Source organism: Mirounga leonina, unplaced genomic scaffold, assembly GCF_011800145.1.
Source record: "Mirounga leonina isolate KUSES-001 unplaced genomic scaffold, KU_Mleo_1.0 Mir_94, whole genome shotgun sequence".
NCBI lineage: Eukaryota > Metazoa > Chordata > Mammalia > Carnivora > Phocidae > Mirounga > Mirounga leonina.
The window spans coordinates 5,102,020-5,129,104 of NW_023270855.1; the positions used below are offsets into that span (position 1 = coordinate 5,102,020).

At 46.4% G+C, this 27,085-nt stretch overlaps 1 protein-coding gene across 2 annotated transcripts in view; it reads right to left on the reverse strand.

Annotated features, from left to right (window-relative positions):
- RBSN (rabenosyn, RAB effector) overlaps positions 1 to 10,849 on the reverse strand; it is a 28,252-nt gene extending 17,403 nt beyond the window's left edge. The window contains exons 1-3 of one of the 2 annotated variants that reach the window (XM_034996392.1): positions 10,723 to 10,848; positions 8,245 to 8,565; positions 4,447 to 4,584 (exon numbers count right to left, since the gene is read on the reverse strand). In XM_034996392.1, coding sequence (XP_034852283.1) covers positions 4,447 to 4,584; positions 8,245 to 8,392 — 286 coding nt within the window. In that variant the 5' untranslated portion in view covers positions 8,393 to 8,565; positions 10,723 to 10,848. Of the gene's footprint in view, positions 1 to 4,446; positions 4,585 to 8,244; positions 8,566 to 10,722 lie in introns of both variants that reach the window. The other variant, XM_034996393.1, reaches the window with a different exon arrangement.
- Between the last annotated feature and the right edge of the window lie 16,236 nt (positions 10,850 to 27,085).

Below are 27,085 nucleotides of genomic sequence, written 5' to 3' on the forward strand. Positions count from 1 at the left end.
AGGACAGGAAATGGGGAGATGAATGACATGTTGTTTCTCTGAGAGAGCCCCTCTCCCTCGCTGCTTATCTTCAATGAATTTTATTTATTTTTTTTTACAGATGACCTTGTATTGTTTTAAGATTGTATTTATTGGGGCACCTGGGTGGCTCAGTCATTAAGCGTCTGCCTTCAGCTCAGGTCATGATCCCAGGGTCCTGGGATCGAGCCCCGCATCAGGCTCCTTGCTCAGCGGGAAGCCTGCTTCTCCCTCTCCCACTCCCCCGCTTATGTTCCTGCTCTTGCTATCTCTCTGTCAAATGAATAAGTAAAATCTTTAAAAAAAAAAAAAAAAAGATTGTATTTATTTATTTGAGAAAGAGACAGAGCACGAGTGTGGGGGAGGAACAGAAGGAGAGGGAGAGAGAATCCCAAGCAGACTCTGAGCTGAGCACGAGCCCAACACAGGGCTCGATCCCAGGACCCTGAGATCATCACCTGAGCCGAAAACAAGAGTTGGACGCTTAACCGACTGAGCCACCCAGGTGCCCCATCCTCAATGAATTTTATTTATTTTTTTTTTAAGATTTCATTTATTTGAGAGAGAGAGAGAGAGATAGCGAGAGAGAGCACAAGTGGATAGAGAGGAAGAAGCAGGCTCTCCGCCAAGCAGGAAGCCCGACATGGGGCTTGATCCCAGGACCCCCAAAATCATGACTCGATCCAAAGAGAGACACCCAACCAACTGAGCCACCCAGGCGCCCCTTCAATGAGTTTTAAACACAAGTAGAAATTCAACGAGTTTAGAGTCTTACTAAAAATTCAAAGACAAGCAAATGGAAACAAATTTGCTAAAATGTTAACCACAGTTACCTTGGAGGCCATAAAGAGCAATATAAGAGACCTCAGAGTATGGTGGAGGAGAGCCTGGACTGGAGCCTGCCTGTGCTCAAATTTCAATTCTGCCACACACTGTGTGACCTTGAACAAGTTCCTTAATGTCTGTGTAACTTGGGAGTACTCCTCTACAAAATGGGATAACAGTAGTACCTACTCCACAAGGTTGTTAGGAGGATTAAAAAGTTAAAATTTATGAACTCCTTAGAACACTATCTGGCACATGAATTTTTGTTAAAAAGGACAGTAATATGGGAGACTTTTAAAAATCTCTCATACTTTCCTGTGCTTTCCAAAGTTGGTACACTATCGTTTTTCATCAGAATAAAAACAGTCCTTCTCAAAAAGCCCCCAAAATGTTAATGCTAACGGATGTCACTAGAAGAGCTAGTTAAACTGATTCCTTGATCAGTCCAGCAGCAAAGATCCAAGGATAAACCTTCTCACACAAATGGAACCAAATGGTAGCTTGTTGTTTCAGCATATCTGAAATATCCCCTCTTCCAAAACACCAACCCACCCCAGCTGCCCTCACCCCCAGCACACAGTCCACTTCCTTTTCCCAACCATGGCCTATTCACTTATAAGTTGTGCCCCACCTGGAGCTTCTCACATACTATACTCTGCACCATCCTTGCTCTTTTCTCCCCTAACGATACTCTCTAACATCTAATTAAATTTTAGTTTCAAATTCTTAGGCGTGACCATAGATCTCTTTTTATAAGATTTTATTTATTTATTTATTTGACAGAGAGAGAGAGAGAGAGAAAGAGCAAGCGCGAGAGCACAAACAGAGCGGCAGGCAGAGGGAGAAGCAGACTCCCTGCTGAGCAGAGAGCCTGACATGGGGCTCGATCCCAGGATGCCGGGATCATGACCTGAACCAAAGGCAGACAAACCGACTGAGCCACCCAGGCACCCGGGCGTGACCACAGATCTTAACTTTTAAAATTTGCCATTCACTTGACCTTCCACAACTCTGACTTCCTCCAGTTGTTGAAACCGGCAAGTTAATCAGAAAATTGCTCTGATAATTTAACACTGGCAATCATGAAACAGGCTATCAAAAAGCTAATAAGAATTCACATGCCTGAAATTTCTCCTTCATGTTTCAAATTGACTTTCATATGTAACTCATTACTGTATGTATACTATCAAGTTTTATTAGTTTCAGGTGTACAACATATTGATTTGAAAATTTTAATTTTTTTAATTTTAAGTAATCTCTATACCCAACACAGGGCTCGAACTCACAATCCTGAGATCACAAGTCGCACACTCTTTCCACTGAACTAGTCAGGAGCCCCTGATTTGAAAATTTCTTAAATTTTTATTTTATTATTTTTTTTTACTAAAGTGTAATTAACAATGTTACATTATGTTATTTTTATTTTTTATTTATTTTTTAAAGATTGATTGATTAGAGAGAGAGCACAGAGTGAAAAGAAGAGGGAGAAGCAGACTCCTCGCTGAGCAGAGAGCCTGATGCAGGGCTTGATCGCAGGACCCCAAGATCATGACCTGAGCCAATCATGACCTGAATCAAAGGCAGATGCTTAACCGACTAAGCCACCCAGGCACCCCATATACAGTGTTATTTTTTTTTAATATTTTATTTATTTATTTGTCAGAGAGATAGAGAGAGCACAAGCAGGGGAAGCAGCAGGCAGAGGGAGAAGCAGGCTCCCCGCTGAGCAAGGAGCCTGATGCAGGACTCCATCCCAGGGCCCTGGGATCATGACCTGAGCTGAAGGCAGACGCTTAACCAACTGAGCCACCCAGGCATTCCTATAGTGTTATTTTTAAAGCCATTTTCTCCTACCATGATGAAAATGTTTCCACTCTCCAATATGGTAGCCACTAGCCACAGGTGTAGACTGAGCACTTGAAATATGGCTAGTGTATGATTGAGGAAATTACTTTTATTTAATTTTAACTTATTTGAATTTAAATAGCCACATATAGTTAGTGGCTATCCTATCAGACAGTGCAGTTCTAACATTGTCCTCATTCAAAAAGACACATTCCATTGTGGCCCTATAAGAAGAATATGGTAGATGACTCTGGGTAAATATCAATTCCCTCCTTAGAGCCTGTTTCCTCATCTGTAAATGGGAATGAGCATCATGACCTATTCCACCTCATGAAGCTTTTGTGAAAAATGCAAAAGATAATGAATATGAAAGTATAATAAAGCCTTAGGAGGAAATCATTATTTGTCCATTGTATGGACAGAAAATATATTAAGTTTTGTTATCATACAACAGTTAAAGGACATGTAAAATTAGCTAGTTCAACATCATGTGGCATTTTTGGTAACAGCTCTTTTGAGATGTTATTCACAGACATACAATCCACCATTTAAAGCATACAAATTCCATGGTTTTTAGCATATTCAGAGTTGTACAACCATCACCAAAATAAATCTTAGAACATTTTCATCACCTCACAAAGATGTTTTTTGGGGTTTTTTTTGTTTTTTTTTTTTTATTTTTTTTTTTTAAAGATTTTATTTATTTATTTGAGAGAGAGAGAATGAGAGAGAGAGAACACATGAGAGGGGATAGGGTCAGAGGACGAAGCAGACTCCCTGCCGAGCAGGGAGCCCGATGCGGGACTCGATCCTGGGACTCCAGGATCATGACCTGAGCCGAAGGCAGTCGCTTAACCAACTGAGCCACCCAGGCGCCCACAAAGATGTTTTTTTTAAAAAAAAGATTTTATTGATTTATTTGAGAGAGAGAGAGAGGGGTGAAGCACAGAGGGAGAGCAAGAGGGAGAAGCAGACTCCCTGCTGAGCCGAGAGCCCAACGTGGGACTCGATCCCAGGAGCCTGAGATCATGACCTGAGCCGAGGGCAGACGCTTAACCAACTGAGCCACCCAGGCACCCCAAGACGATTATTTTGAAACTCAGTAGATGGTACCATAATTATGTGTTTCAGAAAATTCAGTTGCACAAATAAGTCAATGAGTGCCTCTTGCTAGGCAGGTAACATCCTACATGAGAAGAGACAGCCCAGTCAATGGAGTCTCTGCCTCGGCTGATGTCAAACATCTGGATTCCTACCTCAGTTCTATAGTTCCTTAGCTGTTTGACTCTGGGCAGGTCCCCATCCAGTGCAATGAGGATTACATGAGTACACATGTAAAGCATTTAATGCAGTGCCTAACACAAAGCAGATGCTCAGTTCATTCTGATCCATTTTTGCTCCACTCTGGGACATAAGGTCCATAAGAAGCTTAGACCGTTCTGGTTTACTGATGTCTCCTCAGCTGACTTTTTCCTCTTTAAAGGTTTATTTATTTATTTTAGAGAGACAGAGTGAGCGTGCGATTAGGGGGAGGGCCAGAAGGAGAGGATCTTCAAGCAAACTCCCATTGAGCACAGAGCCTGGACACAGAGCCTGTGTGAGATCATGACCTGAGCCGAAACCAAGAGTTGGACACTTAACTGACTAAGCCATCCAGGTGCTCCACCCCCACTTCTTTTTCTCAGCTAACTCTTAAAACATCACCAAGTACATATAGATGTTCAAACATTTGCTGAATGAATGAAGAGAACTTCTTACCTAGTTCCTGGGGTTCCCACATGTAAGGGTCGACCCCTCCATAACTGAAAGACTCATATCCTTGTGTCCCTGATTCTGCTCGGTCATCTTCTCGTTTCAACAGCCTGTTCTTGGCTTTCTTAGCCTTCTGGACAAGACCTTAAAAAATAAAACAAATACCATAAATCGATCCATAAACATCTAGTAAAAAGTCAAAGGAAATCTCAAAACACAAGAGCTGATAAAATGACTATGCTTTATTTAAAAAATTTTGGATCCCAAATAAATTGTAATAATGAGTCCACAACCACTGTATTACAAATACCACAGAGCATTCATTCACTCGTATTAGCAGTAAGTTGGTTTATATAGCCAATATACAGCTAAATTACTATTCATTGCCAAATTTAAGAGCCCAATTAAAGTATAAAATGAAATTCAATGAGGGGGCCAAGGCAATGGAAATGTTTTTTTCTAGACCTTAACTGGGGAGGTGGTTACATGGGTATATACATTTTTCAAAACTCACTAAATTGCACACATAAAAACTTATGTGTAAACTATATCTTAATTAAAATAAAGTTTTTTAAAAATTAAATTCTACAGGGGCGCCTGGGTGGCTCAGTCGTTAAGTGTCTGCCTTCTGCTCAGGTCATGATCCCAGGGTCCTGGGATCAAGTCCCGCATTGGGCTCCCTCCTCAGCAGGAGGCCTGCTTCTCCCTCTCCCACTCCCCCTGCTTGTGTTCCCTCTCTCGCTGTGTCTGTCTCTGTCAAATAAATAAATAAAATCTTTAAAATAAAAAAAATTTTAAAAATCAAAAAACTAAGCATCTGCAGAACAGGGTTTTGCTCCCTGTACTGAGGAGAGAGGACCTGCTGTTTGTTAAAAAGGGACAGCAGTCAACTTGTGTGGGAAAAAATTCTTGATCCTATGTTGCTCTCATCAAGGTTCTTAAATTTTGGGTAATTATCCCTTTCTGCCCCTAGAATCTAGTAGAAAATATGAGATTTATTTTTATTTATTTTTTTAAAGATTTTATTTATTTATGTGACAGAGAGTGAGCACAAGCAGGGGGAGCAACAGAGGGAGAGGGAGAAGCAGACTCCCCACTGGGCAGGGAGCCCGATGCAGGACTCAATTCCAGGACCCTGAGATCATCACCTGAGCTGAAGGCAGACGTTTAACGACTGAGCCACCCAGGCGCCCCGAAAATATCAGATTTAATACAAAATACAATTCTTCTAGATTTAATAGATCAATACTTCATGGAGTTCCCGCAATTTTTAAGTGCTCTGTCACCTGAATAACATTAAAAACACTACCATAGCTTTACAAAAACCTAGGGAAATGCAGATATGGAGGGGCTGGCAGGCAGAGGGGGAACTGTTATACTCATAGATATGTCTCAGTTAGACAGTCAAGCTAGTGGCTACTCTGAGATGGCTTTCTCCCACTGGAAAAAATAAGGTCCACCAGAACTAAAGGACACCGTCTAAAATGCATTCAAGTAATCTCTCTTAACAACATGGGAGAGAAAACTGCCTGATGTAAACAAAGGGTTAGCAAACAGGAAACTGGAGTTGGCACTCACTAATTCATTTTTGCAAACAAGACTAAACTGTGTCGGGTTAAACAGGCAGTCCATGCCATTTAACCACTTTAGGAGGACAGAAGAACACTCTGGCAACCTTCCCAGGTGTAGCACTTCAAGAGGGGTCAATTAAGAACAATCCCATATGTTTTTAAAACCACAAAGCAGAAAAAAAAAGTAATAACAACAACAACAAAAACACAAAGCAAAAGCCACGGTTAATTTTCAACCACCTTTTCTTACACTTACTGTACAAGTGCTAAACTGAAGCTGAACCAGGGCTGGGGGCCAAACTCACTGATCAGCTTCTACTAATGACAAATTTATATTTTCTTTCTTAAACTACTTCCAAAACCTGATACCAAGGTTTGTGCTTTTGGTTTTAACATTTCACTTGACAAAACCAGCAATGTCATAAAATTTCTAAGAACCGAAAGACCAAATAAAGACATGACCTGCTTTTTGAAGGACTTTTCAAAAATCTTTGATGTCAATCTTTAAAACTTTCCTGATTCTAAATCACAGAAAACTCCCACACAAGCAAGACTTCCTTCCTGACTAAACAAATGATCATGAGACTAAAGGAATGCTTAACTCAATTTCTTAGTTCTTTCTAGAAAAACACAAGAGAATTCTTTCAAGTGTTTTTCACAACTCATAAAATTTCTATTCTATTATTCTTTAAGTGGATTCCCACATCTATTATTCCCTAAGTAACCTTAAACATTTTTCCTCTAATAAATAGGTCACCACAGGAAGCTGAAGACATTGTCTAACCTCTGTACCCACTAGCATCAATGTCTTAGTGACATAACAGTATATGACTCAGTTCAGCTGACACTCAGGCTAGACGCTCATTAAAAATCACGGCGGCCCTTCAACTGTCCAAGGAAACCTAGACGATCAGTTTGCATTCTAGCTGCAGGACAAACTGTGATTGCAACACAGGGTCTGGTACCATCAGTGACACCAAGTGGAAAGAGCAGCACTAGACTCAGAGGTGACAGAAGACCTGGGGTCAAGGCCTAGTTCTGTCAATTCCTATGCAACCTTGGATAAGTCACTCAACATCTCTGAGCTTCACTTCTTCTCTGCAGAATGAAACCAACCACTTTCTTGCAGAGTTGCTATGAGAATCAAAAGAAATAATATTTATGCGAGAACTCTGAAAACTATAAAATGTACATTTTGGGGGAGGCTTTCTAATAGTTACAGCTCTCCTCCAGCCTCATTTATCACAGCCCTCAGGATTTTGAAAATATTTGACTTTGTCATGTTTCTGGACAGAGGTTATAAATGTTAATGATTTCAACAATTTTTTCTGAACTGAAAAGTGAGACATGGAGTGGGACTATATGATTACAGGGGGCACGTGACTCACATGTGTGGAGGCCAAATTCCACTTAGAAATACACGATCCTCCCCTTCTCTCTCATCCAACACAGAATTGTGAATACACATCTAGACCTTTTTAATCTCACTGCCTTCAGAAATGCTGCCAGTTGGGAGAAGCAGGTGAAAGTGAGTTCCAGAGTAGTGGCATCATATTTAGGAGGACCGGAAATGAACACTATGTCTAGTTAAAATTGCTTTGAAAAAATCTTTCTGCAACTCTCAATGACCTGAGGCCTGGGAAGCTCAAAAACCATGTTTAACTTTTTGGGTTGTTTCTCCTTGCTTTTCAACTATGACCTTCCTTTTTCTGGCCTGTAGAGGACAAGGGATAAGTGAAGAAGGAAGAATGGCAGAAGGCTTGAATTTGTGACAGGGAAATGGGTGTACAATGTGCCTCCACTTTCAGAGAAAAAGGAAAGGAGTTCCACTCCAAATTCTTACAGGCTGGCAATTAGATAATTCAGTGTAGCAAGAGACAGCAAAGCATAAGACTTACATTTACTAAGTTCAAAGCCAGGCCCTGCCTCACTATGTGATTTCAGGCAACTTATCTAATTTCTCTGTGACTAGTACCCTCATGAGTAAAGTGGGTCTCACAGTCCAATAGTTATTGTGAGAATTAAATGAAGTTCAATCATGGGAAGACTTTGAACAATGCCTGGCACATGGTAAGCATAAGATACATGTTCATATATGTTCACTGCTATTATTATTAATTTTCTATTGTTTATCACCGATGTTCTGGTGGCATCATAGAAGTTAATGAAACCATCCCATGAGTTAACGCTCCCACTGACAGAATAGGGTAAGCAAAAAATTCTTGCCTCTTACTTTTAATTTGCCCTTTGACATCATGGTCTTCCCCAGAGTGCTCTTCCTCATAATGTGACTGAAGCTGATAGAAAGACTGCAGGTTCTTCAGGCACAAAGGGCAAAGGAAGCCCTCCCTCACTTCCCCAGGGTCATCCAGAGAAGCCATAGCAGTGTCCCTTTCAACCCCTGCAAGACAGGGGCCTCATGCCAACAGTCAGCTTGATTTCTCCACAAGGGACCAGGGCTCTCACAGCATTAGCTTAACCAAGCAGCACACAGATGATGGAGAAGTGGTATCATGGCCCTGGATGAGGTTTCCTCTTTGGAGTAGGAGAAGCTCTGAAACAGGAAAGAGGGGGGAGGAGAGGGAGAAGAAAAAAAAAGCCCATTCAGGCTAATTAGCAGCAATTGAGAGTTTTCTTTGTTCTTTTCACAGTTCAAGATTTCTTAATGTGTGTTCAGGTGTTCAGTACGAGTTTGAAAACACAAAACTGCTTTCTCAAATCCTTACACCAAAACACAAAACCTTTAAAGATTTGAGAACATCACTGGACAATGGCAATTCAATGAAGTAGGGAGCACAGATTCCTGAAGATAAGAAAATTCAACTTCAAAAGCAAACAATACCAAGGCAGTTCTCTAACATTCACTCCAACTGGTCCAACTTCATAATCTGTATGCCATTTTAGTCACTGGGGAAATGTCTGAAGTACTTACCAACATACAGAAATTTTTGACTCTTCACCCTGGTCATTTAACCAACCACATGTACTGAGCTCTTACACATATGTCAAAAATGCAAATAGAAAAAGAAATAGTGTCTGCCCTAAAAAAACAAACAAAAGTAAAACCAACACCAACCAAACAAAAATCCCAACGTTAGTCTAAGGAGGAGCATTAGAAACCCAGTGGTAAAAAGAAAAATCTACTTTTTGCTTTATATTTGTAGAGTATTTTCTCTACAATGAGTTTACTAGATTTTATAAGCCAATAAATGACAGTTGAACAGCAAGCCTAATGTTCTCACTGCTTCAAAAACAAAAGGATTTGGTGCTTAAACAATTCAGGGCTTAATTAAGTTACATTTTCACTTTTACTGGGCCATGGCAAAGTCACTTCCAATGTCACCTCAGAAAAACTCCCAGTCATAGGGAGAATCCAGACAAAACCATTCCACAAAAGTGGAGAAATTTCTCCGCAAAATCCTGAGGTCACAAACTACAGGAAAGAGTAAGGGGAAATACATGACCCTCAGCTTTGGATGGAGCTGATGAGAGGGCCTGTGAAGAGGGAATGCCTGGTCCTCAAAACTGAAGGGTAGCTGTGACCCAGAAAATAAACAAATGAAACACCAGGACCCTGTTTTTTTTCCTCTAAGAAACCCCATGACTATATACACACAGATCTCAGTCCCTTTTCCAGTCACTGAAATAGTAGCTCCAGTTCCCACCCCAGCTAGTGGTTCATCAGATGCCCTGACTCTGAAAGCCCCCTTCCTTCCCATGCATTCACCCTAACAACCACAAATCAAACACACACACTACACACACACACACACATACACGCACGCCCTTCACATCACAACCCAAACTTACTTCCTCAAGGAAATGCCCCTTATTGAGGCATTCTACCATGGGACAGCTCCTGCACTTCCTTCAGGGCACTTATATCAATTTATAATCACAAATACATAAAATAACTAAGTACATAAGACTCTAAGTTCTGTAAGGGCAGAGACCATGTGCGTTTTTCCCACCACCTTATCCCCATGAAGAAACGCAATAAAGCCTCAAGAATGAATGAATGCGTGAACGAACTCTAAAATCGCATAACCAAACACAACACAAACCAAAGAAATGTACTACAAACCACCAAGCCAGACCCCACAACCATAACATATGCAAGCCCCTCACACCCTACACCACGCTAAAAATAAACATAAAACCTACATATCCTCAAATTATACACCCAGCATGAATGCTACCCGGCTACATGCCGCAAACACTACACAGCCCACAGTCGCACTCATCACCGCCTCGGCCGCACACAACACCCGCCACATAATTCAACACGATTATGTATACGTCGCATAACCACACACAACATGAAGACTCGAGCCTACAGAGCAGGCATGACAACTTCACACATCGCACAGACGCCACACCAAACACTACAAAGAACTCCACACAAACTGGGACCCAAACGCCTCAAGCTCACACAACCAAGGAACCAAACACAAGCACTCGGGAGACAACCGCCCACCCGCCCTCAGCCGCATAACCAAACACAGCTATGCACGCCCCGCCTAACCACACAACCAGAGCCCAATCGTCGCAAGCACACACAGGCGAAACTCGCGGCCCGAAAGCCACATCTCCCACCACGCACGTCACACCCACCACAACCACACACATCCCACACCCGCACGGCCCGCCCGTCTCTGTTCCCCAGGGGAGCCGTGCTCCCACCCCTCAGGCCCTGCCCGGCCCTCTGTACCCGGCCGCGCTCCCACTGGCACGCAGGCCCGTCGGGTCCTCCCGCCCGGGCTCTGGGCCTTTGCAGTCCCTCACTCAGCAGCAGCCGCCATCTCCATCGGCTGCTCGACGCTCGGCAGGCGCGCCTGCGCGGCACCGAAACCGGAAGACAGGCTGACAGACGCCTGTCGAGCGCCGAATCTCCGAGGGCGCGAAGGGGCCAAGGCGGGTTCCAACAGTGCAAGGCGGCCCGCGGCTTCTGCGCAGGCGCTGTAAGAACCAGCGGGGTGGGACTCGGTAATCTTCCAAGGTTTTCCAGTCCCAGGTGCTTACCAGCAACGCGTTAAGGTCAGACCCTAGCTCTCTTCTCCGTTGTAGAGGTGGGAAAACTAAAACCTGAGATTCTTTCGCTTTTGGCCAACGTGTGCGATGGATGAGGGGGCGGAGGTGGGGGCATGTTTAACACTTCCTCCCCGCCTCCCAACTGCTATTCTGAATAAATTTGGGTCGATTTAAAGTTCCTGAGAGCTAGAGATAAAAGGAATATTCAGGAGACTTGGAGGATGTGGAAAGAGCCAGAATAGAACCACGTTAGACGTGGAGTATCCATCCCGAGGGTATGTAGCATGGTCGAATCTGTGGGAAACCTGTGGCATTTTCAAATGCAAATCAAAACCGCAATGAGCTATCACCTGACACCTGTTAGAATAGCGCTTATTGAAAAGACAAGAGGGGCGCCTGGGTGGCTCAGTCGTTGAGCGTCTGCCTTCGGCTCAGGTCATGATCCCAGGGTCCCGGGATCGAGCCCCGCATCGGGCTCCCTGCTCCGCGGGAAGCCTGCTTCTCCCTCTCCCACTCCCCCTGCTTGTGTTCCCTCTCTCGCTGTCTCTCTCTCTGTCAAATAAGTAAATAAAATCTTTAAGAAAAAGAAAAGACAAGAAATGACATGTTGGCGAGGATATAGAGAAAAGTGAACCCTTGTGCACTGTGGGTAGGAAAGCAAATTGATGCAGCCACTATGGAAAAGAGTGTGGGGAGTCCTTGAAAAATTAAAAATGGGACTACCCTCCCATCCAGCAATCCCACTTCTGGATATTTAGCCAAGTGAAGTGAAAGCACTAACTTGAAAAGGTATATGCACCACCATCACCATTCCCACCATGTTCTTTGCAGTATTATTTACAATAGCCGAGATATGGAAACAACCTAAATGTCCATCCATGGATGAATAAAGGATATATGGAATATTATTCAGCCACAAAAAAAAAAAAGACTAAAAGCTTGCCATTTGCAACAACATGGATAGACCTTGAAGGCGTTATGCTAAGTTAAATAAGTCAGAGAAAGACAAATACCATATGACCTCACTTATATGTAGAATCTAAAAAACACAAAAACAAAAACCAAGCTCATAGATAGAGAACAAATTGGTGGTTGTCAGAAGTGTGGGGGGGCGGGTGAAATGGGTGAAGGGAGTTGAAAGGTACAAACTTCAGGTTATAAAATAAATCATGGAGATGTAATGTACAGCTTGGTGACTATAGCTAATAATACTGTATTGCATATTTGAAAGTTGCTAAAAAAGAGTAGATCTTAACAGTTCTCATCACAAGAAAAAATATTTTGTAACTGTATATGGTGAATTTGTTAAATAGACTTATTGTGATGATCATTTTACAATATATGCAAACTCAAATCATTTTGTTGTACATGAAATGTATATAATATATAATGTATATATAATGACATATATGTCGATTATACCTCAATTAAAAAAAAATAGAGGATGGTCACTCAGCACCTACTCTGTGCTCTGCATTGTGCTGGTCAACACAGGGTAGATAGGCACAAAACTTCATCCCAGTCCTGGGAAGCCATTTGCTTTGTGCCCTGCCCAAGGGCTGGCATCCAGCAATGTCCTGGGCTCCAGAAGAAGAGCTGCAGAGCATGATGGGGAGATCCTGAGCTTTTGGATCAGAAGGTGACCTCAGTTCACGTTCCAGGAGTGTTACTTGACTCCTTTGCCTCCTGGTAGCACCATCTGTAAAATGGGACACAAATAATAGTTTCTGGGGCGCCTGGGTGGAGGCTCAGTCGGTTAAGCGTCTGCCTTCAACTCAGGTCATGATCCCGGGATCCTGGGATCGAGTCCCGCATCAGGCTCCCTGCTCCGTGGGGAGCCTGCTTCTCCTTCTGCCTGCTGCTCCCCGTGCTTGTGCTCTCTCTCTCTCGCTGTCAAATAAATAAATAAAATATATTTTTTTAAAAGTAAATAATAGTTTCCACTTTGTGGGGTTATGAATATTGAGTGAGGTATGTGTATGTGGCAGTGAGTGTGTGTGTATGTGTGTATGCCTTTAACACTAGCTTTGGCTCTGGACAAGAGCACTGCTTCTGCGATTAGCACTGGGCCTCCAGCACCTTCCATTTAAGGACACAGGGCTCCCAGTAGGGAAAGCATTGAGTGGAAGGCAGTGCCCAGTGAAAAGGCAGGGAGCTAGGGGTCTAGAGGCCTGGGTTCTAGCCCTGGCCACACCTTACTTTGTGACTTTGAACAGTTCCCTTCCCTCTCTTGGCCTCAGTTTCTTCACCTATACAGATAAAATTAGTTCCAAAGACTTGCAAGCTCTGCTACTTTTTTCAACCTGATGACCAATTTTTTGAACTTTATAGGGTTGGCAGGAATGGACAGTGGTATCCCTTTGTGCATTGGCACAGACAGGGAAGAGACCTTGCCAACCTCTCAGAAGTAAAACAGGAGACCAAGCTCTGCCTCTCTGTCGCTGGCCTCTGTCTTAGGTCCTGGTAGCCAGGACTTGGGGAGTGAAAACACCCCAAGGTGTGGGGTGTAAGTGTCTGGTACCAGATAAGTTCCAGGACAGGTCGCTCTTATAGGCAAGACTATGTTTGGGGTCAGGTGATGGATCTCTTATTAAACCATTATGATTTTGCCGCTTGTTCTACCATTTACAAAAGCCAGTGTCACATTCATCATTTCACTTGCTCAGAAAAGCAGTGGCAATGTGACCTGCAGCTAGCTTGTGAATTAATTCTGTAAATCATGATGGATCGGCCACTGCTGTTCTATTGCTATTTTTAAGGGTGAGGATGGTAATGCTTTACACTTTATCAAAACCATTTTCATTATTGAAATCCTTTGGGTAAGGGTACCTGGGTGGCTCAGTTGGTTAAGCATCTGCCTTCAGCTCAGGTCATGATCCCGGGGTCCTGGGATCGAGACCCGCATCGGGCTCCCTGTTCCGTGGGGAGCCTGCTTCTCCCTCTTCTTCTGCCTCTGCCCGCCGTTCCCCCTGCCTGTGCTCATTCTCTCTCTGATTAAATAAATAAATAAATCCTTTGGGTAACTCTATTACTATTTCCATTTCTATAATAACAGTGGCTAATGTTTACTGAGTGATTCACATGCGCCAGTCATTGTTACATGTGCTTTATGTGCAGGGACTTGTTTAATTCTCATACAATTCTATGTGGTACCAATTAATATCATTCCTATTTTTTTTTAAAGATTTTATTTATTTATTTGAGAGAGAGAGAATGAGAGAGAGCACATGAGAAGGGAGAGGGTCAGAGGGAGAAGCAGACTCCCTGCTGAGCAGGGAGCCCGATGCGGGACTCGATCCAGGGACTCCAGGATCATGACCTGAGCCGAAGGCAGACGCTTAACGACTGAGCCACCCAGGCGCCCTATCATTCCTATTTTTAAAGTGAGGAATCTGGCACATCTGGGTGGCTCAGTCGGTTAGGCGTCTGCCTTCAGCTCAGGCCATGATCACCAGGTCCTGGGATTGAGCCCCGAATTGGGCTCCTTGCTCAGCGGGGAGCCTGCTTCTCCCTCTCCCTCTGCCTACCTCTCCGTCTGCTTGTGTGCGCTCTCTGTCTCTGACAAATAAATAAATAAAATCTTTTTAAAATATAAAATAAAGTGAGGAATCTGAGGCACAGAGAGATTAGGTGACAACCTCCACTTTTTCTTCCTCTGCGAAGGCCTGGTCTCTGAGGCTTCCTGCATCTCTCGGCATGTTCCAGGCACCAACCACAGACCAGGCATAGAGATAGAGGATGTGAGGAGAATAAGGCAAGATGGTCTCTCAGTCTGGGAGGAGGCCGTAGCTGGCAGAGGATACAAACACTCATACAGCAGTTAGTTTAAAAATATACATATATATACACATGTATGTGTGTGTAGAGGGAGAGAGAAAGAGAAAGAGAAAGGTGCACATGTGTTCAGATGCTCTGGCATCAAAGGGGAGGCTGATGAAATACCCCGTGGGAATTCAGGGAATTCAGGGAGGGTTCCCAGAGGCAGCAACACGTGAGCAGAGCCCCCAGGGAAAGATGATCATGAAGAGCCTTCCAGGCTAGGAGAACAGCGTATGCAAAGGCATGACCATGAGGAAGAACATGTGTCCTTTGAGCAACTTAGAAAAGTTCATTTGCGCTTAGAGCGTTGTTCCCAGCACCATAGGGGGCTGCTTCTAAGGGTGGAATCTGGAACTCTTCACCTTTGCCTTCCACCTTATGGTTCTCTCTCTCTAGCTGTCTCCTGTCTCTCTCTTTCTGGACCCTTATCGTCAAAGTCTACCCACACAAGGCATCTTGGCATCACATTGAAACCCCTGAGCAGGAAAGGGAAATCATGATGCTGTAAGCGTACGTCAGGGGAAAGTGGGCAGCACGTCATGCAACTCCCCAAAGATCTGGCTTCCCTCCAGGCTGGCCCAGGCCCCAGTTCCGCGGGCCTCTGCCACTGCCACTGTGGTGGTGAGCAGGCAGGGGGAGGCCGTACAGGCGGGTACGCCCCATCCACTGGCACAGGGAGACGGGGTGAGAACTGGCAGGGCCTGGTCTGCAGCACTGGTGGAGGGTGTGCCGGCTTGGGCAGTGTCCACGGGAACTCGGTGGCACCTGCTCAGGGTCAGTAATGGGGGAGGGGGAAGCAGAGAATGGAGGAACAAAAAGAGAACAAGGGAAGGAAGGAAGGGAAGCAAGTAGGGAAAGAGGGAGAAAAGAAGAAGAAGAAAGTTAAGTGGTAGCAAAGCAATGTGGTTATAAGCACAGACTCCAGGTTTTTTTTTTTTTAAGACTTTATTTATTTATTTGAGAGAGAGAATGGGATAGAGAGAGAGAGCATGAGACGGGGGATGGTCAGAGGGAGAAGCAGACTCCCCGCCAAGCAGGGAGCCCGATGCGGGACTCGATCCCGGGACTCCAGGATCATGACCTGAGCCGAAGGCAGTCGCTTAACCAACTGAGCCACCCAGGCGCCCCAATAGACTCCAGGTTTTAATCCCTGCCCCCGTAGCTATGTGATCCCAGGAAGGCCACTTAAATTCTCTGAGCTCTAGTTTCCTCATCAGTGAACTGGGATAATAGTATCTCGCTCCTAGGTTGGAGGAATCAGTTACTATTTGGAAAGTGCTAGAACAGTGCCTGGCGGGGCGCCTGGGTGGCTCAGTGGTTAAGCGTCTGCCTTCGGCTCAGGTCATGATCCCAGGGTCCTGGAATCGAGCCTCGCATCAGGCTCCCTGCTCCGCGGGAAGCCTGCTTCTCCCTCTCCCACTCCCCTTGCTTGTGTTCCCTCTCTCGCTGTGTCTCTCTCTGTCAAATAAATAAATAAAATCTTTAAAAAAAAAAAAAAAAGAACAGTGCCTGGCACATAGGAAGGGCCATGGAAATGTTTGTTAAATAAAGAAAAAGAGGGGGAGCTGTCATTCAAAGGCCTTGGCAGTTGTGTCAGGCTGAGTCAGGCAGTAGCATAGGAGGTGTGAGGATCCAGGCTGGTGTCATGGAAACATCTCTGGGAGTCCCGGCCCTGCCAGATGCGAACGCAAAAGAGAATCAAGGAGTCCCTACGTTCATGGATTCAAGGGAAGTGGGGGGTGGGCAGTGGCACCCTCACAGACCTGAAAAGGAAGGTCCGTGTGGATCTCTTGGCTTGAGGGCACGTGAGCCGCAAGGCCACGTTGAGCGCTATAGGTCGAGCGCTGGCGTCTCCTTTGACAAAGTAGGGCCACCAGCAGCCGTAGAGGCCTTTAGTAAATGGGAGAGAGCCCCCCCCCAACCGATGTGCCCTGTGCCTGCACTCACGCCCTGCACTTGGTGAGTGGGGCAGGGACTAGATGTCTGCTCCCACCCAATCCCTCTACTGTGCTACCCACAACCTATACAGGAGTCCCGGGCCCAGGGTTGAGGGGGAAGCCTCAGCAGAGTCCTCCGGTCAAGAGAAAAATCACACTGCTTATCTGCAGCTTCAGATCTCATTCTTCCGACCTCAATCTCCAGAGATCTGTATGCTTGGCCGGTTGAGAAGTTATCCCAATTCCAACCAAGATTTGAAATAATCCATGCATATATGGTATTTTAAGTATTTGGGGGCATTTAAGAGAGTCTGGCGCATAGAACATCTAACACATTAGACTGTGACTACAGTTTAAAATGTATAACTTGGGCGCCTGGGTGGCTCAAATGGTTAAGCGACTGCCTTCGGCTCAGGTCATGATCCTGGAGTCCCGGGATCGAGTCCCGCATCGGGCTCCCTGCTCGGCAGGGAGTCTGCTTCTCCCTCTGACCCTCCCCCCTCTCATGTGCTTTCTCTCTCTCATTCTCTCTGTCTCAAATAAATAAATAAAATCTTTTAAAAAAAATAAAATAAAATGTATAACTCAGCAGTTGGCTTACACTTGCAATTTTAAATTCATTCAACAAACTCTGTATTAAGCACCTGCCTACATGGAAGCCGGGATAAACCAAATGGACAGTAATTCTTGCCCTCATGGAGCTGACATTCTCGTGGAGAGACACAGACACTACACAATAGATATAGTAAATAATTGCATTATATAGTATGTTAGAAAGTAATAAGTGCTATAGAAAAAAGAAAACATTCAGTAGAGAGGGTGGTGAGTGCCAGGTCGGAGTATTTAGTAGGGTGATCAGAGCAGGTATCACGAAGAAGGCACCATTTGAACAAAGATCTGAGGGCAGTGAGGAATGAGCCGCGTGCATCTCTTAAGGAGGAGCATTGCATGCAGAAGGAACAGCCAGTGCAAAGTCCTCAAGGCAGAGGTGTGCCTGGTAGATTGAAGAAAAAGAAATAAGGCCAACACCCATGTTCATAGCAGCACCATTCACAACAGCCATAGGGTGGGAACAACCCGAGTGCCCATCAACAGATGAATGGATAAAAAAAAATGTGCTCTATCCATACAGTGGAATATTATCCAGCCATAAAAAGAAATGAAATTTTGGCATATGCTACAACATGGATGGACATTTTCTGATATGCTTAGTGAAATAGCCGGAGCAGAAGGACAAAAACTGTATGGTTCCATTTATATGAGACTCCCTAGAAAAAGCAAGTTCGTCGAGACGGAAAGTTGAACAGAGGTTATCAGGGGCTGGGGGGAGGTGGGGGAGGTTGCTGTTTCATGGGTATGGAGCTCTTATTGGGGATGATGCGAAGGTTTTGGGTATAGATAGTGGTGCTAGTTACACTGCATTGTGAATGTATTTAATGCCACTGAATTGTACACTTATAAATGGTTAAAATGATAAATACTATGTGTATTTTACCACAGTTTTAAAAAAGTAATGAGGCGGGCACCTGGGTGGCTCAGTTGGTTAAGCGACTGCCTTCGGCTCAGGTCATGATCCTGGAGTCCCGGGATCGAGTCCCGCATCGGGCTCCCTGCTCGGCAGGGAGTCTGCTTCTCCCTCTGACCCTCCCAACCCTCCCCCCTCTCATGTGCTCTCTCTCTCAGTCTCTCTCTCTCTCAAATAAATAAATAAATAAAATCTTTAAAAAAAAAAAAGTAATGAGGACAACACGGCTGGAACAGAAGGCATGAGGGAGAGACTTAGAGGAATTCATTCCCAGAGCTCAAGGGGAGAGGGCGGGTCATGGCTATTGCGAGGTGGGGGCCAGGGAAATGTTTGGAGTAGGGGAGGGACAGGATCTGGTCTCTGGCTTCTGTACTGAGAAGAGATGCAGATGGCAAAATGCCAAGTGTGCTTGGCACATACTGAACTCTTGACAAGTATCAGCTGCAAGCACATATCCAACAGTAGTTGCCTCTGGAAGGGGAGCTGAAAGTGGAGGGCTCTGCAGTAGGGTAAGCAGAGGGCTGTGAGGAGCCGATTCAGCCACCAGGGGGCGCCACGGGACCACGTGAGAGCCGTGCAGGCAACCCAGGTTTTCATCGCCAAGGTAGTTCTGCTGGTTCCTGTCCGAGGCCTTCTGAGGCTCCCTCCCGCAGTCCAGCAGAGGAAGGTGAGGACCCCAGCACTGTGGGGTGGGAGAGTCAATTCCCCCATCAAGCACCTGCACTGCTGAATTTGAGGCCCCTTTCTCTTGCAGGGGCTCGACTGAGCAGCTGACATCAGATGGCATCCGATGGCATCATGCACAGCCATGTTCTGGACTGGCCTTCTGCCTTCAACAGAGCTCATGGGTTCTTTTCTCTCGGGGACACCAGCCCAAACCTGCTCTTTCCACAGCCCTTTCATTACAGTAAATGGTGCCTCTGTTCAGCCAGGTGCTCCGGTCAAAAACCTTGAGGTCATCTTTGACCCCTCTCTTTCTCTCACCCTCTGCTTCTAATCCATCAGCAAATCCTGAGAGCTTTTACTCTGAAATGGATCTAGAATATGCCCACTTCTGCCCACCTTGCCACCACCCAAGCATCTCTCACCTGGATGACTGCAGTAGCCTCCTCCTGGATGCCCCTGTCTCTGCTCTCACCCCGCCCACCCCTACAGCATCTGCTCCCCATGCAGATGGGGGGAGGGGGTCCTACTGGACCAAAGTCACGTCCCTTCTCTGCTCAGCACCCTCCTGGGGCTCCCACCAAAGTCCTCACAATGGTCCAAAGGGCCCTACCTGACCTGGGCCCCTGTGCCCCTCGGACTCATCTCCTGCCACCCTCCCCCACCCCTGGTATGCATTCGCGGTGGTCTCAGGCTCCTACTCTCCAGCAGAGGATGCTCCACCTCTTGACATCTGCACTTGCTGGTCCTGTGCCTGGAACACTCTTCTCCCAGATTCTTTAACAAGATTTTTTTTTAAAGATTTTATTAAGGGGGGTGGGAGGATGGGTTAGCCTGGTGGTGGGTATTTAGGAGGGCACATTCTGCATGGAGCACTGGGTGTTGTGCACAAACAATGAATCATGGAACACTTCATCTAAAACTAATGTTGTAATGTAAGGGGATTAACATAAGAATAAAAAAATTAAAAAAAAAAAAAGATTTTATTAATTTATGTTAGAGAGAGAGAGAGAGCACCAGTGAGCAGGGGGAGGAACAAAGGGGAAGGGAGAGAGAGAGGACGAGAGAGAATCTGAAGCAGACTCCACACTTAGCACAGAGACGGGCTCGATCCCACGACTCTGAGATCACAACCTGAGCTGAAACCAAGAGTCAGATGCTTAACAGACTGAGCCACCCAGGCACCTCTCCCAGATTCTTAATTGCCTTTCTCCCTCACCTCCACACACATGTCACCTCTTGCCTGACCACACTATCAAAATAGCACATCCTGGGCCAGAGCTGGGAGCAGAAGAGGTGAGGTGCTCAGGGTGCAGAATTTAAGGGGCACTCCCTCCCAGGACTGTGCCTTTTTGCACCCTGGGCGCCTCACTCGCTTCCCCCTGTTCCTGGCTGTTCACCAGGGTCCTTATCCTTTACTCTCTATGTCCCTACTCTGCATTTGTTTTCTTTCTCGCTGAGGAATATGTGCCAGAGTTGACTGATCGCCTCCCTCCTCCTGGGATGACAGCTGCAGGAGGGTAGGAATTTTGTCTCGTTTACTGCTGTATCCCCAGCCTCAAACCGTGCTGGCCCATAACAGGCCCTCGGTAAATGTTTGTTGAAGTACTCAGTGAACAAATGTGTGTCTTGGGCGGGTTGCTGAGTCTCTCTAGGCTGCCCTTTCCACGTCTGTAAAATGGAGATTATAGGAGCCCACCCCTCCCGAGCCGTGGTGAGGACTGAGATTGTGCGTCTAACACAAGTCATGTGGTTTCTGACGTACGGTGGGCAGTCAATAAAGGTCTGCAAGAACCAGTCACCCGGCCCCTCCCAGCTGCACGGAGGGCTGGGAACTGTGGACCAGGCTGGGCAGCTACATCCCAGAAGCTGCACACCACGCTAGAGAAGCACACGTCTCTGGTGGACAGCTGGCCCTTTCTGCCTCAGAGAGTTTCTCAAACTAGGTCTACACTCCCTGAAAGCCTCAGGCGTGAGCCTCTGCCAGGCTGTCAAGTCACCAACTTTGCTGGGCTGGTGGTAGAGACAACCCCAGGTATCAACTGTGTACACCCCAGCCTAGGGAGGTGAGCCCCTGGATTGGAAAAGATAGCAGTGGAAATCTCATGGCCTCAGCATCTCTCTCTCTCTCTCTCTCTCTCTCTCTCTCTCTCTGAATCGTGAGGACACAACTTGTCCCAGCTGTCTTTAAGGCTGAGTTTCTGGCCAGCTCTCTTCTGCCCAGCAGATCAGACAGCCCAGCATGGCCAATCACAGTGAACTTGTGAGGAGCAGAAGACCCCAAAAGTATTGGGGAAAAAATAGAGAAGAGTTTGGGAGAGGCCAAGGCTTCCCCTACACGTTTAGGGCTCTTTTCCCCCTGACCCTGTGGGTAGCCAAATCTCCCCCACTCCTTACCTTTGTCTCCTCTCAACATGATCATCATCACCGGTGAGCGGACACCTGTTGCTCTTTCCTGGCTGGCGTACACCCCCTTCCTACTGGTAACATCTCCATTCCTTGAGGGAAACACCCTCCCCTGCCTCAGTCTATGTGGTTCAGACAATTTCCTAAGCCCTATGCTACAGAACTCGCTATTGAATCCAGGATTTTCATGTGAGCTTTAAAATCCAGCTGGGCCCCACCCCGAAGCAGCCTCTCACACTCCCACGGGCCTCTCGCCTCAGCAGAGCCTTCCCTCCCTAAAGGCCCTGTGTCCACTCCTGCACAGCCCCTCAAAATCAGTGGTGCACAAGCATCTTCTGTATAAAGAGAGGCTGCCTCTGGCCAGGCACTGGCCCGCAAGGACTGAGAGCCGAGAGGCTGGTTTGGGGAGAGAGCCCCTTGTTACAGAAGCTCTGCCGGTCAGCTATTGCTGTGTAACAAACACTCCTGAACTCAGTGACATAAGCACTTATTTTTGTTCATCAGTCCGCATATCAGCTGGGCAGTTCTTCTGGTCTTGGTTGGGCCCTCTCATACATCTGAGATCAGCCACTGCCCAGGGGTGCAGGCCTGCTGATCTAGCAGGGCTCTGTCACGTGTCTGGGGATTGGCTGGTCTAGAACAGCTTTGACTGGGAGAAATGAGTTCTGCTCCACGTGGTCTCCCAGCTGCCAGCAGGCCAGGCCAGACTTGTTCCCAAAAAGATAACAAGCAGAAGCAGGCAAGGTCTCCTGAAACATAAGCTCAGAACTGTCACTGTCACTTCTGCTGCCTTTTGGCCTTTCTGTTGGCCAAAGCAAGTCACAAGACCAGCCTAGATCCGAGGGTGGAGAGAGAGACCCATCTCTTTCTGGAAGGAGCCACAAAGGGGTAGGAGTTCATTCGGGGGCTGCCATAACAAAGTACTGCAGACCAGGTGACTTAAACAATAGAAATTTGTTTCCTCACAGTTCTGGAGGCTGGAATCCAAGATCAAGATGCTGGTGGGATTGATTTCTTCTGAGACCAAGACTATACTTTCAGGGATCATTTCTATAGTTTGATTTCTTCTGAGACCCCTGTCCTTGGCGTGCAGGTGGCCACCTTCTCTCTGTGTCTGCGCATGGTCTTCCCTCGGTGCATGTCTGTGTTCTAATTTCCCCTTCTCATGAAGACACTGTATCGGATCAGATTTACTGTAATGACCTCATTTTAACGTAATTACCTCTTTAAAGACCCTATCTCCAAACACAGTCACATTCTGAAGGTCCAGGGGCGGGGGGCGCTTTAGAACTGCAACATATGAATTTTAAAATTACATAACTCAGTCCATTAAGGATAGACACTGTTGCCATCTTTGTGCTCGATCTAGCACTGGACACCTAGCTTAGCCTATGTATGATGATGACCCTGCAACATAAACGTTAGTCACCAATTTGCTCACCAGGAAGCTGAGGCTCCCAGATGGTAAGTGGCTTATGGAGCCAGCACAGAAGTCCGGGTCCTCCCGACTGAAAGGCTCTCTCACATTCTCTTTTCCCCACAGCGGGTGTATTCCGGGGCAGAGCCCAAGCCGGGGACAGGTCATCTGGAAAACCAGTTCTTCTTCTTGAATAAGCTGACGTGAGAAACAGGGCAAAGGCCAACCGTGTGGTGCCTCCAGGAGCCCCCCTCCTCACTGGACCCTGTCTCATGACAGAGCAAACACAGAGAACACCCAGGTCTCCCTTCCCTTGACTTGAAAACACACTGCTTATTTCTGGAAACTGAGAACCTTGAATTTGGGGCCTCAGGCACACTTCCCAGCCTCCTGCAGGGTGCCGTTCCTGGTCTGTTCCAGACACAGGTTTAAAGCAATGAATAAAATCTTTCCCATATTCGTATCAGACTGCTTTTTACTTATGGGATAAGCTGTGCTGTTTTCCTGCTGCCTTCCCTTTGCATATGCCATTCCCTTGCCTGAAGTGCCCTTCCCTTTTCTCCCACCCCTTCTAAGCCTGGGTAAATCCTAGTCAACCTTTAGAACCCAATCCAGGGTGTCTGGGTGGCTCAGTCGGTTAAGCATCTGCCTTCAGCTTAGGTCATGATCTCCAGGTCCCGGGATCGAGCCCCACATTGGGCTCCCTGTTCAGGGGGAGCCTGCTTCTCCCTCACCCTTTCCCTCTCCCCCTCCTACCCCCCCAAGTTCATGCTCTCTGTCAAATAGATAAGTAAAATATTTTTTAAACTATTTATTTATTTATTTATTTGAGATAGAGTGAGCACGAGCAGGGGGGAGGGGTAGAGGGACAGGGAGAAGCAGATAAAATTTTTTTTAATTTATTTTAAAATTTTATTTTTTAAATAAATAAAATTTTAAAAAAGAAAAAAGAACCCATTTCAAGGGTCTGCCCTCCCCTCCCCGTCCCAGACAGAGGTGGCACTTCATCTCTTTTGTAGTCCCCAATCACATGTTTCCCAGGCCTGTCACTCCACTAGACTGTGAACTTCTCAAAGGAAGGAGAACCGTCTTACTCCGGTACCAGCCACACCCTACTTGTGAGAGCTTGAGCAAGTTCTTTAACCCCTCTGTGCATAAATTTCTTCACCTGTAATTGTGTGAGGACCCAGTGACTTCCCATGTGCCAAGCTCATAGAATGGTATCTGGCACAAAGTCAGTATTCAATAAATGCAAGCTATCATTCTTTGTGTTATTATCCCCCGGTGCCCTGAATAGGACCTGGCCCAGGAGTTATTTGCTGAATTAATGAATTATGAATGACCTTCAACTTCATGAGCAGAAACGAGTGCATAGGGATAAGAGAGAAATAAGAATATCACCAAGCAGGGGCGCGTGGGTGGCTCAGTCATTAAGCGTCTGCCTTCGGCTCAGGTCATGATCCCGGGGTCCTGGGATCGAGCCCCGCATCGAGCCCCGCATCGAGCCCCGCATCGAGCCCCGCATCGGGCTCCCTGCTCTGCTTCTCCCTCTCCCGTTCCCCCTGCTTGTGTTCCCTCTCTCGCTGTGTCTCTCTCTGTCAAATAAATAAAATCTTAAAAAAAAAAAAAAAGAATATCACCAAGCGCCTTAAGCATTTTAATTAGCACCTCCTCCACGTCCCCATGCTGTCTGGCCACTGCTCTCCACTCCTATTTTTGTGTAGCCTGGGTGGCACTTTGAGGATCAGAATTTGGGGCATCATCTTCTGCCTGCGTCCTAAGCCCATGTACCAGACCCGGTGGCCTCCCACATGCCTCCCAGCCACCTGCTTTAAATAGCTTCCCCTTGCTAACTGTTAATATAAAGCCTGGAGCAGAGCTTATGTAAGCTGACCAATCTCCCCCAATTTAGCTGAGCCCCTGAGTCCTGTAAATCCCACCAGAGTGGGAGCCTGCGGGCTTCTCCTGCCAATAGGAGTTCTGCAACACTGTTCTTCTCAAGAGAGAGGTGGCAGAGCCTTGGGGGAGCTCTGGGATCCACTCACCTGTCCCTGGTGGTACTTAAAGAATTCAGATGCTTGTCTCGCAACCTCCCATTGATCTGGAACGCAGCCTGGACATCGGGATCTTTAACACTCTCCATGTGATTCTGATGGTCAGCAAGATTGAGAATCATAGACCCAGAGCCTCTGCCTTCCTCTACCAACCACTGGGTGGGCTCTTTCCTGGCATTAAGCAAGGGGTCTCACTTTCCTGACCCCCACCCCCTTTTTATAAGCGATAGCAACATTTCCAGGCTTCTGAGTAGTCATGCGCCTCCTGTGTAATTTTGCTCTGTCTACAAACTGCCTGTTATTTACTTTGACTACTACTTACTTTTAAATTTTAACCCCATTCTAAGAAGATGTGAAACAATGGATTGGAGGTACTAGTTTGTTTTTTTTTTTTAATACACACTTAAATAAGAGCCAAACTATTAAATCCTTTTGTGCAGAGCCAGGGGAGGGAGGAAGCAGGGAGGGGCCACCCAAGGGTACCTGGGATCAGGGATTAGAGGCTGCCTTCCAGGGTTGCACATCAAGGAAGGCGAGGGGATAACTCCCAAATCAAGGACAGCACAGGGGCGCCTGGGTGGCTCAGTCATTAAGTGTCTGCCTTCAGCTCAGGTCCTGATCACAGGGTCCTGGGATCGAGCCCCGCATAGGGCTCCCTGCTCAACAGGAAGCCTGCTTCTCCTTCTCCCTCTCCCTCTCCCTCTCCCTCTCCCTCTCCCTCTCCCTCTCCCCCGTTTGTGTTCCTGCTCTCGCTATCTCTCTCTGTCAAATAAATAAACAAAATCTTAAAAAAAAAAAAAAAAAAAGGACAGCACAAGTATGCTGAAAATGCTTAGAATATCTCTATGGGAACCTACAAGAAACTAGTAAAAGTAGCTACCTCTGGATCTTCTGGACTTTTTTTTTTTACTTTTAAAAATAAGTCATTTATTTTTTTTTATTTTATCTTTTTAAAATATTTTATTTATTTATTTGAGAGAGAAAGAGAGCACAAGCAGTGGGGAGGGGCAGAGGGAAAGGGAGAAACAGACTCCCCACTGAAAAGGAGCCCGACGTGGGACTTGATCCCAGGACCCTGGGATCATGACCCGAGCCCAAGGCAGACACTTAACTGACTGAGCCACCCAGGTGCCCCCATTTTTTTTTTAAGAGAAAGAATGGGTGAACAGAAGGATGTGTCCCAGATAGAGATGCCAGTGCCACACTCTAACTTTGGCTGAGGATATCCAGTGCTGTCCAGGCTGGAGAGGCACAGAGTTGGGGTGGGGATCCCTGGCGTTTTGGTCACTGGAGATCTGCTGCCTTCTGTGTAGGATACTTCGGTTTCCTCAGGCTTCACCCAGGGCTGGCCTAAAAAACAACCTTTTTTCCTGAGTTTTGGCTCAGCAGGTGCTCTCTGAAGACATGTTGTTTCTCCATCCCATTCCCAGGTGCTGGGCCGTACAAGAGAGCCAGGCTGAGTGTGCCCAGGACAAGTAGGAGGCCAAGAAGGCACCAGACTCAATGAGCTGGAGGAAGCATCCTGAGGGGTCCCCTACAGCAAGCTCACAGGGTCTGGGGGCCCAGAGGACAGAGCAAGGACCCACAGGGGCATCAGGAAGCAGTCACATAGTACCAGGTCTCAGTGAAGGGAACGAACTCTTCTTCCCAGCAGGGTTGTGTTGGTTAGGAAAGTTGCTCTTGAAGGAGTGAGGTTCCCATCACTGGAGGTGTGTAAGCATGTGCCAGGGAGGTTGGGGAGAATTTTCCTACCCTCCCTGACCATTGAGGCTCTTTGAATGCTGAGCTTCTGGGATTCCAACTCCCTGACATGAGCTCTGCCTTCTCATTTACTCGCAGGGAAAATGCGAGAGAAGGTAGGAGGTACCCTCCTGCCTCCATGCCAGTCTCCTTGCCTCCCAAGAAGAACTTAGGTGTGTCAGGAGCACTGTGATAGGATGACTGGGGAGATCCTCGGGGTCTTCCGGGATCAAAGGTCATTGTTTGGCATTGACGTAAGAACTTGGGCCTTGGAAAATTACCTTCAGGAACATAGGAGATGGTGGGAGCCCTTGCAACCTCCAAGTGAGTGCCTCTCAGAGCAATGTGGGGCCTCAGGTGGGACAGTGGCCTCCGACTCAGGCATCCTGCCCAATTTGGCCTCCCAGATATAAAAACTGCAATGAATTTAGTTCAATCCAAAATAATTTTAAAAATTTGTGAGTTTTTTTGGTAGGTTTAAA